This window comes from Salmo salar, chromosome 15, assembly GCF_965601325.2.
Source record: "Salmo salar chromosome 15, fSalSal1, whole genome shotgun sequence".
In the NCBI taxonomy this organism is placed as follows: Eukaryota; Metazoa; Chordata; class Actinopteri; order Salmoniformes; family Salmonidae; genus Salmo; species Salmo salar.
In genome coordinates, this window is record NC_138305.1 from 76,849,410 (window position 1) to 76,862,952 (window position 13,543).

The 13,543-nt window shown below is 40.7% G+C and overlaps 1 protein-coding gene across 2 annotated transcripts in view; it reads left to right on the forward strand.

Moving 5' to 3' along the window:
- The window catches only part of LOC106572183 (potassium voltage-gated channel subfamily KQT member 2), a 43,358-nt gene that overhangs the window by 13,966 nt on the left and 15,849 nt on the right, over nucleotides 1-13,543 (forward strand). The window contains exons 2-11 of one of the 2 annotated variants that reach the window (XM_014146110.3): nucleotides 446-536; nucleotides 982-1,108; nucleotides 1,738-1,913; nucleotides 2,248-2,373; nucleotides 2,652-2,762; nucleotides 3,178-3,273; nucleotides 3,481-3,575; nucleotides 5,997-6,059; nucleotides 6,718-6,747; nucleotides 10,985-11,175. In XM_014146110.3, coding sequence (XP_014001585.1) covers nucleotides 446-536; nucleotides 982-1,108; nucleotides 1,738-1,913; nucleotides 2,248-2,373; nucleotides 2,652-2,762; nucleotides 3,178-3,273; nucleotides 3,481-3,575; nucleotides 5,997-6,059; nucleotides 6,718-6,747; nucleotides 10,985-11,175 — 1,106 coding nt within the window. Of the gene's footprint in view, nucleotides 1-445; nucleotides 537-981; nucleotides 1,109-1,737; nucleotides 1,914-2,247; nucleotides 2,374-2,651; nucleotides 2,763-3,177; nucleotides 3,274-3,480; nucleotides 3,576-5,996; nucleotides 6,060-6,717; nucleotides 6,748-9,795; nucleotides 11,176-13,543 lie in introns of those variants that run through there. The other variant, XM_082962069.1, reaches the window with a different exon arrangement.

Sequence of the window (13,543 nt, forward strand, 5' to 3'; positions counted from 1 at the left end):
TTTAACTTCTGCATTTTATTAATGAAATTGCAAACTGTTTAAAGCAGATCTTCTTATTAAACTCTATGACCAAGGCCGTGACAGGTCCCAGTGTCCTTTGCAGTCATTAATCACTTACTATAAGTACACCCCTCCCAGGCTATAGCCATAGATGTACAGATGGGGGAATTGGCTTATGTTTAAAAGTACAACCCGGTCAAGGACTGTTGACAGCTAGCCAGCTGTTCGGGTGGCATTTATGGGGGATTCTACCAGGCCCTTTTAGAATACCTCAGAAATAAACCCGTTCTTCCTTGAGTCATGGATTGGTAAGTAATAGGGTGGTGACATTGGCTTACACCCATCCAATCGCTTATTGATATGTGTTTACCTCAAGCAAGGAAGGATGCATTTCTGAAGTACTTGAACAGGAGCCTATAGTTTAATGTCCTCTTATTTCTTTCAGCTTCCTGTTGGTGTTTTCCTGTCTCATCCTCTCTGTTTTCGCTACCATCAACGAGTTCAAGAACAGCTCTGAGACTGCCTTGTACATTCTGGTATGTATGTGGTGGTTTGCTCTGAAAAGTACGGTGCTCTGTCCATGTTTTCTACGCTTTTTTTATGCTCAAGACGGCAAAGTATGTCACAATAAAATATGTGCAATATAGATTTTTAAATCCAATGTAATCCTAAAATGAACTATGTTCTCTCAGGTTCATATCTCTCACATTATAGCCACCCATAGCTTTAGGTCACTTATCTTTTTTCCTACTACTCTAGCCATCTGGTTGTGTTGTGCATGGAACTGCACTATGATAACACTTTGGGTTTAGTGGCAGTATAATATGTCTGTGATTTGATGTGTCACAGGAAATAGTGAAGTTTGTGGTCATATGCACCCCCCCCCCCCCAAAAAAAAAAAACAGGTGCTGGGCAAGGAAGTACAGAAGTACTTGAAAAGAACAAAGGCCCACACACTGAATTTGCTCCCAATTACCACAGGAAATAGTGACCATCGTGGTGTTTGGAGTTGAGTACATTGTGAGGATATGGGCAGCGGGCTGCTGCTGTCGCTACAGAGGATGGAGGGGAAGGCTGAAATTTGCCCGCAAGCCTTTCTGTGTTATCGGTGAGAACAGAAATACTTTCTTCTCCTTCTACCTCTCACTTTTCAAGATGTTTCTTCTGTTCTGGCTACAACTCTCCTGTCCTGGTCTTCTCTCCTCTTTCTCCTTTCTCATCACTCTCTCCTTTTATCTCTCTCTACCTCTTCCTCCGACTTTGCTGTTCTCATTTCCATAAAAATAAGCGTTATTCACATAAAACATTTTTTTTTTTACCAAAAATTACTTTTATATTTCTAAGGGTAGTCAGTTTCTCTCAAGTCTCCCATACCTTATGTAAGGAAAGGAAAAGCTAACATCAACATTCAACACTGCCTTGTTTTAGAACTACACCAGTTCACTAATCACATTCCCTGAAGTCATTTTGTTCACTACCATGTTATTAAATAGCAACACCTGAATAGTGCCTCATGGGATTGCCATGCGAGGTCGGCTTCTTACTGTTGGAGGATGTCGGTAATCATTGAACACTATCAACGCAATCTCAACAGTGTTTGGTGATGCTTGTGGCCATGGAACCCCCGCTGACATTATGTGAATCCCCTTTCTTCCCCAGACATCGTGGGCTTGAGAGTGTGTGCGTGTGAGCGCATGGAACACCATTGACATGATGTGAATATCCTTCCTCCTCTAGACATCATGGTCTTGATAGCATCTGTGTCGGTGCTGGCTGCTGGCTCCCAGGGGAATGTCTTCGCCACCTCTGCCATCCGCAGTCTCCGCTTCTTGCAGATCCTCCGCATGCTGCGGATGGACCGGCGCGGGGGCACCTGGAAACTTCTAGGATCAGTGGTCTATGCCCACAGCAAGGTGACCACTAGAAAGGCTATATGTTTAGCCGGGGTTAGGTTAGCCTCAGGAGCCCAGGTTTCTCCCCTTCTGCGAGATGAGATTTGGAAGAAAGGCTCCGCAAAAACATAATCAAAAGCCTACGTAAAAGGCATTGGGTAGAAGGAAATTAGTCTACAAATTTGAATAAACTGTGTTTTCCTGATTTTGATTACATAGTCCAGATAAAAGACAGAAATGGTGGATTTGGTGGATACAGATATTATTGTGTATTATTTATAAAGGCTTTATGAATGTATACATACCATGAAGTGTTACCAAATTCTATAGCTGATGCTCTGTTCCTCTTCTCCAGGAACTTATCACTGCTTGGTACATAGGCTTTCTCTGTCTCATCCTGGCTAGTTTCCTGGTGTACTCGGTCGAGAAAGATGACAACGACATGTTTGAGACCTATGCTGATGCCCTGTGGTGGGGGCTGGTAAGTTCAATAATATTTCCAAATTAGAAAGTGCACAAGGTATTCAATGGTATCTTCTATTAGGGCAGACTTACAGTTCGTTTTCCAATAATATATTTCCCTAATATATCTGCAGTACCCAGGAAAATACATATCTAAAACTGAGCCATAACGTCACTTGAAAAGTATAATCTATAGTAGTGGAATGGGGTCTTGACTTACCAGCTTTGGCGGACTACTGTATTATATAAGGTATGCATTACTGTAGGTGCTGTTGAAAATGTCTCTTCTTTCTCTAGATCACCCTGACTACCATAGGCTATGGGGATAAGTTCCCAAAGACCTGGAATGGACGTCTGCTGGCTGCAATGTTCAGTATGATAGGAGTGGCTTTCTTTGCGCTCCCAGCTGTAAGTTTGAGGGACATTTTAGGTGCTAATTGAAACCCTTATGGTGCAGAAGGCAACTTAATTTAACTGTATTATGTTTCTGAGTTTGAAGGAAATGTAAAACCTTTACTCACAGTTCCAGCCTTACGGCCAAGTGCATGATCTCCAATGGTTATATTCCGGAAACATTTTGCAATGTTCTGTGTCATTAGTACACTTTAGAGTTGTTGTGCTCTTCAATGGTGAACTTCTGCTTAGGCAAAACATGTCCTGGTACACACTTGAATTTAAAACGTTCCGATAACCATTATTATAATGTTTTAATCTGTTAGTCCTACATTCTAGTTTCAGATGTTCATATTCAAGAGGGTAGAGATATGCTGACAATGTGTCATTTTTCACTCTTATCCACACCTACTCACATGCACGCACACAGGGTATCCTGGGGTCTGGTTTTGCTCTGAAGGTCCAGGAGCAGCACAGACAGAAGCATTTTGAGAAGCGACGCCAACCTGCTGCTGGTCTGATACAGGTGGCCACACGCACCACCATTTAGTCTGGACACACCCACTGACACATTGTCTAACATTTTACCAATTTTCTTTTTTCTTTTCTTTTTACCTGGTTCTTTCTGACTGATTTTATTGAATTATATATCACCTGTTGGGTCATTGAACATCCTCTGCATTATGACATTGTCTGCATCACTAGCAAATAACACCATCTGTCTCACAAATAGAATGCTTGGCGATTTTATGCTACGAATCTCGCTCGGACTGATCTGCTGTCGACGTGGGATTTTTATGAGGAGAACGTTTCTCTCCCAATGTACAGGTACAGACCTTATCTGTTCTCTATACTTTATATACATTTTTATCCTGGAAATGAAACTCCATTTATACCCTTGAAATGACACCAACCAGTCTGGCTTTCCAAGTTGAAGTTGAACTCTAATACCTTTCATTTTGAGATACTGCTGGGCTTTGTTTTGATATTCAAAGCACAACTAGTGCAGTGCCTTCAGAAAGTATTCACACCCCTTGACTTTTTCCACATTTTGTTGTTACAGCCTGAATTTAAAATTTTGTTTTTGTGTCACTGGCCTACACACAATACCCCATAAAGCCAAAGTGGAATTATGTTTTTAGAAATGTTTACGAAATTAAAAATGAAAAGCTGAAATGTCTTGAGTCAATAAGTATTCAACCCGTTTCTTATGGCAAGCCTAAATAAGTTCAGGAGTAAAAATGTGCTTAACAAGTCACGTAATAAGTTGCATGGACTCACTCTGTGTGCAATAATACTGTTTATAGAAAGGTTTGTGGTCATACGCACATCCTTAAACACATAGGTGCTGGGCTAATAAAGAATACTAAAGAACAAGAAGGCCCGCACACTGTTAAAGCTCCCAATTCACCGCTTTATTGACAACGTTTCCATCTGAAACGGATCTTCGTCAGGTCAAACAAACAAACAAACTGAGTGCTCAGTTTATTCCCAGACTATTCCCCAAAACTCACATGACTATTATTCAAGACGCATGGTGTGGAAAACTCAGTTCAAATCTAATCTAATTGTATTTGTCAGATGTGCCAAATACAACAGGTGTAGACCTTACAGTGAAATGCTTACTTACAAGCCCTTAACCAACAATGCAGCTTTAAGAAAATACCCCCCCCAAAAAAAAAAAATATATATATATATATATATATATATATATATATATATATATATATAAAAATAAAAAATAAGTAAGAGATAAGAATAACAAATAATTAAAGAGCAGCAGTAAATAACAATACCGGGGCTATATACAGAGGGTACCGGTGTCAAGGTAATTGAGGTAATATGTACATGTAGAGTACATGTACATGTAGAGTTATTAAAGTGACCATGCATAGATAATAACAGAGAGTAGCAGCAGCGTAGAAGAGGGTTGGGGGGGGGGAACAGGCAATGCAAATAGTCCGGGTTGCTATTTGATTAGTTGTTCAGGAGTCTTATGGCTTGTGGGTAGAAGCTGTTAAGGAGCCTTTTGGTCGTAGACTTTGGCGCTCCGGTACCGCTTGCCGTGCGGTAGCAGAGAGAACAGTCTATGACTTGGGTGACTGGAGTCCTCTGACACCACCTAGTATATAGGTCCTGGATGTCAGGAAGCTTGGACTCAGGGATGTACTGGGCCGTACGCACTACCCTCTAGTGCCTTACGGTCAGATGCCGAGCAGTTGCCATACTAGGTGGTGATATAACCGGTCAGGATGCTCTCGATGGTGCAGCTGTAGAAATTTTGGAGGATTTGGGGACCCATTCCATGTAATGTGTATGCTTGTAATCATTAAGGACTGGGGAGTTTTTCAGGATAAAAAAATAAACGGAATGGAACTAAGCACAGGCAAAATCCTAGAGAAAAACCTGGTTCAGGCTGCTTTCCACCAGACACTGGGAGATGATTTCACCTTTCAGCAGGACAATAACCTAAAACAAAAGGCCAAAACTACACTGGAGTTTCTTACCAAGAAGACTGTGAATGTTCCTGAGTGGCTGAGTTACAGTTTTGACTTAAATCTGCATGAAAATCTATGGCAAGACCTAAAAATGGTTGTCTAGTAATGATCAACAACAAATTTGACAGAGCTTGAAGAATTTTGAAAATAACAATGGGCAAATCTTGCACAATGCAGGTGTGGAAAGACTCACAGCTGTAATAGCTGTCAAAAGTGCTTCTACAAAGTATTGACTCAGGGGTGTAAACACTTACATAAATTGGATATTTCTGTATTTCATTTGTTTTTTTCATCTAAAATTTCAGTTTGTCGTTATGGGTTATTGTGTGTAGATATGTGAGAGAAAAAAATATTGAATCCATTTTGAGCTCAGGCTGTAACACAATAAGATGTGGAATAAGTCAAGGACATAGAATACTTTCTGAAGGCACTGTAGCTACTTTGAAAATGAATCACTCTGTTTACCTTCTAAGTCTGTTGGAATCATTGGGAAATGAATCTGCGGACTGCAATATTTGGCTTTCTCAAAGCAGCTTTCTGCTTTTTATTTCATTTTAGAGCTACATACTGCTGCACAGAATACTGTATCTAAGGAATGGTTCTATTTTGAAACAGTATAATGTTAGGCTTCAATGCTCCAGACTAGAGGGCCACTGAACTTAGAGGTAATTTGTTTTTTAGAAAGACATGCACTAGCCTTCCAGTGGGATGTATAAAAGATAATGAAAACCGTCTCATCTTCTCTCTCCAGACTCATACCCCCCCTCAATCAACTGGACCTCCTGAGGAATCTGAAGGCCAAATCCTTCAGCAGGTCTGAATATACAGTAGGAGGATGATGATTATGTGAATGGAGAATCACTGGCGGTTCTAGACCATTTCAACTGGGGGGGCCAAGCTGGGGCCAGTTGTACTGTTAGAGGGGCCAGTTACATTAGACGTTATTGTTGTCTATTCGTTTTCTTCACTGCATTGCAGGCAAAAGACCATGTTCATAGTCATCATCGTTGCCGCTGTCTAATAACGGATGTAAAAAAAATAACGATAGCAAAAATTAGTTATGTAAAAATTATTTGATTCTACACTGCCCCCCGATTCCCCCCCCCCCCCCCCCCCAGAACCGCTAGTGTGCAGAATTCTTACCTTTTGGAGAATCTCACCTGAATTCATAGTCTCGTGGTGTCTCAAGGCTGCAGTAACTTAGTGCTCATCACCCAAATAAGTCAGTGCCTTGACAACTCTGTTTCTCTTTTTTCCCCCTTGCTACTTGACAGGTGCTTGCTTACCCAAATGCTATATCCTGATGATCTTAATGACATATAGCTACTGCTGTTGACTTTTTCAGATATTCACCCTCGTCCTACCCTCTCTGACTTTAGTAACCTAAATAATGCTGCCCGTTGGGATTTGTCACGGAAATGCATGTGTGTGTGTGTCTCTGTGTGTTCTCTTTCATTTGTCTGGAAACAAAGGAAGGACTCTCAGACAGAAGCCTCCCCCAGGTCTGTTATTCAACCAGTCTTTGTTGTTTTACCACACACTTCTTCTACCCCCTTTTGGCTTTACTTCAATTCTGCTCAAAGCTGCTGAGGCACTCTTCTTGAGGGAGTGTGTGTGTGTGTGTGTGTGTGTGTGTGGTGTGTGTGTGTGTGTGTGTGTGTGTGTGTGTGTGTGTGTGTGTGTGTGTGTGTGTGTGTGTGTGTGTGTGTGTGTGTGTGTGTGTGTGTGTGTGTGTGTGTCCTGGGGCAGAAAGGACCAAGGTTTTGATGAGTCTTGTTTTTTTACAATGTGTGTCAGATATGGATGTACCTTTTTGATCCTCCTTCAAGAACAGTGGCCTTACATTTACCCACAGTGCCCTAGCTCAGGGGTTCCCACACTTTTTTATTCAGGCCCCCCTTCCAGCATTGGGAAACATCCGTGCCCTCCCATCTATTTCTATGGGCACAGGCACTGTTCGTGACACAAACTGTTCACACACCTCTTGTTGGCGGAGAGAAAAATGTGCAGGTTCAAAGCTTATTTCCTGTAATTCTACACGTTTTGCCATGGGGTGCAGAGAAAATGTTGCAGTTTTAAAGCTCATTTTCTTGCAATGTCTAATGGGTATTCATGTGATATTTGAGTGACTCAAACATTAAAACAAAATCTATGGGCTAAAAAAACCTAGCGAAAAAAGTTACCTGACATGCACTACCCAATTTCGAAATTGTACCTTGTTCATTCTACTATTACAACCTTCAAGATTAATTTGAAAGCAGGATGAGTTCCTTAAATAAATATACAGTACCAGTCAAAAGTTTGGACACCTACTCATTCAAGGGTTTTTCTTTATTTTTACTACTTTCTATATTGTAGAATAATAGTGAAGACATCAAAACTATGAAATAACACATATGGAATCATGTAGTAACCAAAAAGGTGTTAAACAAATAAATGTTTTTTATATTTGAGATTCTTCAAAGTAGCCACCCTTTGCCTTGATGACAGCTTTGAACACTGTTGGAATTCTCTCAACCAGCTTCATGAGCTTATCACCTGGAATACATTTCAATTAACAGGTGTGTCTTGTTAAATGTTAATTTGTGGAATTTATTTCCTTCTAAATGCATTTGAGCCAAACACTTGTGTTGTGACAAGGTAGGGGTGGTATACAGAAGATTTGGTGAAAGACCAAGTCCATATTATGGCAAGAACAACTCAAATAAGAAAAGAGAAACAACAGTCCATCATTACTTCAAGACATGAAGGTCAGTCAATCCAGAACATTTCAAGAACTTTGAAAGTTTCTTAAAGTGCAGTCGCAAAAACCATCAAGCGCTATGATGAAACTTGCTCTCATGAGGACCGCCACAGGAAAGGAAGACCCAGAGTTACCTCTGCTGACCTGACCTCAACCCAATTGCTATGGTTTGGGATGAGTTGGACCACGGAGTGAAGTAAAAGCAGCCAACAAGTGCTCAGCATGTGTGGGAACTCCTTCAAGACTGTTGGAAAAGCATTCCACATGAAGCTGGTTGAGAGAATGCCAAGAGTGTACAAAGCTGTCATCAAGGTAAAGGGTGACTACTTTGAAGAATCTCAAATATTAAATATAATTTAACAGTCAAAACTGTTCGCTGCTCTGGCACCCCTATGGTGGAACAAGCTCCCTCACGACGCCAGGACAGCGGAGTCAATCACCACCTTCCGGAGACACCTGAAACCCCACCTCTTTAAGGAATACCTAGGATAGGATAAAGTAATCCTTCTAACCCCCCCCCCCCCCCCCTAAAAGATTTAGATGCACTATTGTAAAGTGGTTGTTCCACTGGATATCATAAGGTGAATGCACCAATTTGTAAGTCGCTCTGGATAAGAGCTTCTGCTAAATGACTTAAATGTAAATGTAATGTAATAATTTGATTAGTTTAACACTTTTTTTTTTGGTTACTACATGATTCCATATGTGTTACTTCATAGTTTTGGGGTCTTCACTATTATTCTGCAATGTAGAAAATAGTACAAATAAAGAAAAACCCATGAATGAGTAGGTGTGTCCAAACTTTTGACTGGTACTGTATATATATTTGTGATCTATCGTTTATAGATATATTTTTGGAGGGGGTGTTGACCCCCGCGCCCCCGACAGTTTGGGAACCACTGCCCTAGCTAAGCTCACTTTGTCCTCACTGCCAACATTAAGCTTTTATCCACAATTCTAGGTCCATTCCCAAGCTCAACATTTGAAATGTGTTAATTATCCCACTGGCATAGAGAACACTCTAGAGCAGTAACATATATGAATTTCATAATGGGTCACTGTAAGGCCATGTCTTTGCGATTTGTAGAACGATTACATTTAACAGCCAATGCTGTATTGTGGACTGTAGATATTTCTGCCTACTGTTTCTGAGTGACAGAGGGCTTTCCATAGGCACTTTGTTGCATTTTTTTGTGGGACAAAATAAATATTCCTGGAATAATGTTTATTTTCCAGAACGGTATGGATCACTTTTGTTTCAGGTTCTGTTTCTGTTCCTTGAACAAATAAATACAAATCCTGTTGGAAATAAGTAGAGGGTGTTAAATTTACAGTACGTTGGAAAGGAAAAGGCTCCACGCTCGCTTTACCATTACAAATTCTTAGTTTTATTTAGTACATTTATTTTCCTGTTTTCAGTTCTGTTCCCTGAACTGGTTCCATCCCCTGGTCTTGCATTAATAATGCAGTATTTTGGTCTGTGTTATTGTGTAAGGCCCCACTGTTATAAAATGATAACTGATTTGTCACATCATTCCAAACAGTTTTTTTTTTCTCCCGTTATTGTCTGATTAATCAAAGTACTTAGAATATGTTCTAAGTCTTCAACCATTCCTCATCTTCCTCATCTTCTGCCATTGCTCATTCTTGCATCATATCATCCTCTTACTGACCATTACAAGGACATTGTAGGACATTACAAGGCTAGCCACTTCATTTTTCAGATGCACTTAATTCCTCCATCACTGTTATCTTTTGTGTCTCCTCTACTGCCCACCATTCCACTATCTCGCTCTCCAATGTCCAGTATTGACCATTCACACAAAGATGACATGCTTTGTGGGTGCTGCCCGAGAACCTATAGGTACTGTTGCACAGATACTAACATCTGCACTGCAAGTATTTAAGTCTCTATATACCTGTCCTGTACTTTCCTATCTGTTCTTATATTTTCCCGCTTTTGACACATGTTCAGCTGAGTAGATGAAGCACATGACTAGCTGACTCTTTTTAATCCCCCTCAGCTATTGAGAATCAGTCAAATGTAACATTTAATTATCCACATAGTGTATCTTTTCTGCACATTTACCTGAACAGCTTCCTAGAAAATACAGATGTACGTCTTAGTTTTTTGTGACAGAGCATTGATTTGTTGTTTCTCTTATGCATTTTTTTTTTCGCTTGTTGGCTTTTTGCTCAGTCAGCCCTTTGACAACTTTTGTTGAAAAGCAAGAAAACAATATGCCTTTTACGTTGGTATCTAACAAGCATTTCCTTTGAAATGATTCCCACATACAGTACAGTGGGAGACGTGATGGTTAACCCTGTCTGCATGACATGATTACTTTTTGCATAGAGATGACAACCCTTCTTTTTCTTTTTGAGGCCTATCACTGTGCTTCCCATGCATGCTTGCTTGTTGCTTCTGCTGCTTGCCTGACCGAATGCTCGACTATGTGCACACGGAAAAGGCTCCTTCCGCTGTAGGACATTGCCTCATTTTAAGTTGCCGTAAGAGGTAAGACCTTTAATCGCACAGACATATCTCAGACATCACACTATGCTCAACAGCACATTACTACTTTATGTATAAGCAGGTATAGATATACAGTAAGTGGCTCCATGTTAACATGCTATATTTATGAGTGAGAATAGCCAACATGGTCAAGCCCACATCATTACTAAAGTTGACTAAAATGTATTCTCGATTAATAACTGCTTGTTGACACATTGACACTGCAGAGCTATTTTAGTTTCCCTACCCATATGATACTTGAACTAGACATAGTGAACACAGCCTAGACAATATGTCTAAAGTAACTCTTGTTCCACACAGCCCTATATTGCTCTTATACTGCACAGTATGCACATGAGTCATATCACCATGGGAACTCAAACCCACAAGATTATCCTTACATCTCAGCAAAAGATGCATTATCCATACATATCTATCTCCCTCTCACGCCGTTCTGTATTTCCTTCTCCGCTCCCTGTAGCCGGAAGCCTAGCCTAAAGGACAAGGTGTATCCTAGTCCTTCCAAAATGGCTGGGGCCACAGGGAGGTCCCAGTCCCCTGGACCTGAAGACGGGGCAGAGGGAGGGCCGAGCTGGAGCTTCGCTGACCGGGCCCAAGGGGCCATGCATGCTTTCCGTGCAAGGGGCAGCACCTCGCGCCAAAACTCAGAGGGTGAGGAGATTCTAAATCTGCACCACTGGTTATATGACTAGCATTCTGTTTGATTAGCTTATCTTCTTTAGATATTAACAATATTGTAATATTTCTATATAGACATTACACCGTTGCAAAGTAGGCTATGCAGTACAGTACACTGTCAGATATGCAAAAGACAAAGAAAACGGTGCATATGCTCACAATGGTATAACGCATTCATTGAACGATTGTCCAAGGAGTTGGACCTAATTAGCTTGGCAGATACCAAATATAATGCTAGGCAAGAAAATATCTAGTCAAATAGCTTATTATCTTCTTGACAACATATTTTCAAATATAATGCAAGTCAAGAAGATAATAAGCTATCTTCTTGACTAGTATTATATTTGAAAATACGCTATCTGCCTAGCTAATTAGGCCTAACTCCTAGATCAATCATCCAATGAATGTGCTTAACCATTGGGAGCATGTGAACCTGTGAATTTTTTATTTGCTAACATTCTGTTTGACAAGCGCTAGCGTTCTGTTGGACAAGCTACTACCTGCCTACCATTCCGTTTGACTAGACATGTAACTAAATACATTCTGTGAAACTAGTTGTCTACATGACTAGCATTTCTGTTTGACTATTTGTCTGACTTAATACTATTCTGTAAAACTAGTTGTCTACATCAGGGTTTCCCAAACTCGGTCCTGGGGCCCTCCCTTGGGTGCATGCTTTGTTTTTTTCCCCTAGCACTACACAGCTGATTCAAATAACCAACTCCTCATCAAGCTTTAATTATTTGAATCAGCTGTGTAGTGCTAGGGCAAAAACCAAAACGTGGAATGAGTTTGGGAATCCCTGGTCTACATGACTAGATCTCTGTTTGACTAGCCATCTAACTGAATACCATTCTGTAAAAATAGTTGTCTACATGACTAGCATTCTGTTTGACTAGACATCTAATGGAATACCAATTTGTTTATCTTTGTCTACCTGACTAGCATTCTGTTTGACCAGCTGTCTACCTGACAAGCATTCTAGCTACTTGACTAGCATTTTGACTTTGACTATCTGTCTGAGAGGCATACTGTTTCTATCTACGGTATCGGACTAGCAATCTGTTTGACTAGCTACTGTATACCTGGCTAGCATTCTGTTTAACTACTATTGTATCTACCTGTATAGCTTTCAGGTTCACTAGCTACCTCCTGAACTAGACATCAGTTTGACTATCTATCTGACTAGCATTCTGTTTAACTATAGTTATCTACTGGACTACCTTCTGTTTGTTGTCGTTAGCTCTACTGTACGTCCTCAACTTGGAGTTCAGAGGATGTGCAAGGACGTTTTACTCTGTGGCCCCATGCCAGCTGTCACCCAGCGTGCCAACTGTAGGCTTTAAGGGATGTGCCAATGGCACTTCATTAAAGTGATGCTCCAGAACTTTTGTATAATTTCAGCCAGTAGTTTTGAAAGTAGTGCTCACAAGGCAAAAATGGTTCCCGGAAAATTGTGCACAATTGTGTACTACGTCATACATTTTGTATGATATGTTACGTCCTGCATGTATGATATGTTACTTGTTGCAATTCGTGTGATAGTTTACTAATTTCAATTCATACAGTAAGTGCTTAAGATCCCTACATGCATCTTTAATTACGGTCTAGTGTCTGGAAGATGCACTAATGTTGCAGTCAGACAATGCAGATGGGATGCAGAGTAAGGTTGCCAAAGTCAATGCCCGTTCGTCGGTGATTGGTCAATGATACTACTCCTAGTAGAAGTGGGAACTATGGGCGGGATTCTTCAATGAAGTGATTGTTGTCATTCAATGAGAGACGACTTGTTTTAATGAAACGTTTTTCACATGAGAAATACTACACCAAACATCTTAAGCCTTATTTAAACGGGGTTTGTTTTACTGGGGGTGGGCGGGTAATGTAAGTATGTGAACGAGCACAAAACACCATCTGTAATTTTAGTCCTGTCCGAATCTGTCATGTCTTAATTTTTACATGGCAGGAGAGTAACAATTCCAGCCAGAATAACCTAGTGTTTTTTTGGCAAACTCTAAGGTCTTCTGGCAATACTATCCCCGTATGAATCGACATCCCTGTGTTTTGAGAGAAATGTCTGCGTTTGACAGGTGTTGATCACGGTTTGAGCAAGAAAACAATAAATTATTTGATAAATTGAACGAAGTGCTGCGCCTTCCACAAGCTTCCCACAGTAAGTTGGGTGAATTTTGGCCCATTCCTCCTGACAGAGCTGGTGTAACTGAGTCAGGTTTCTAGGCCTCCTTGCTCGCACACACTTTTTCAGTTCTACCCACACATTTTCTATAGGATTGAGGTCAGGGCTTTGTGATGCCCCTCCAATACCTTGACTTTGTTGTCC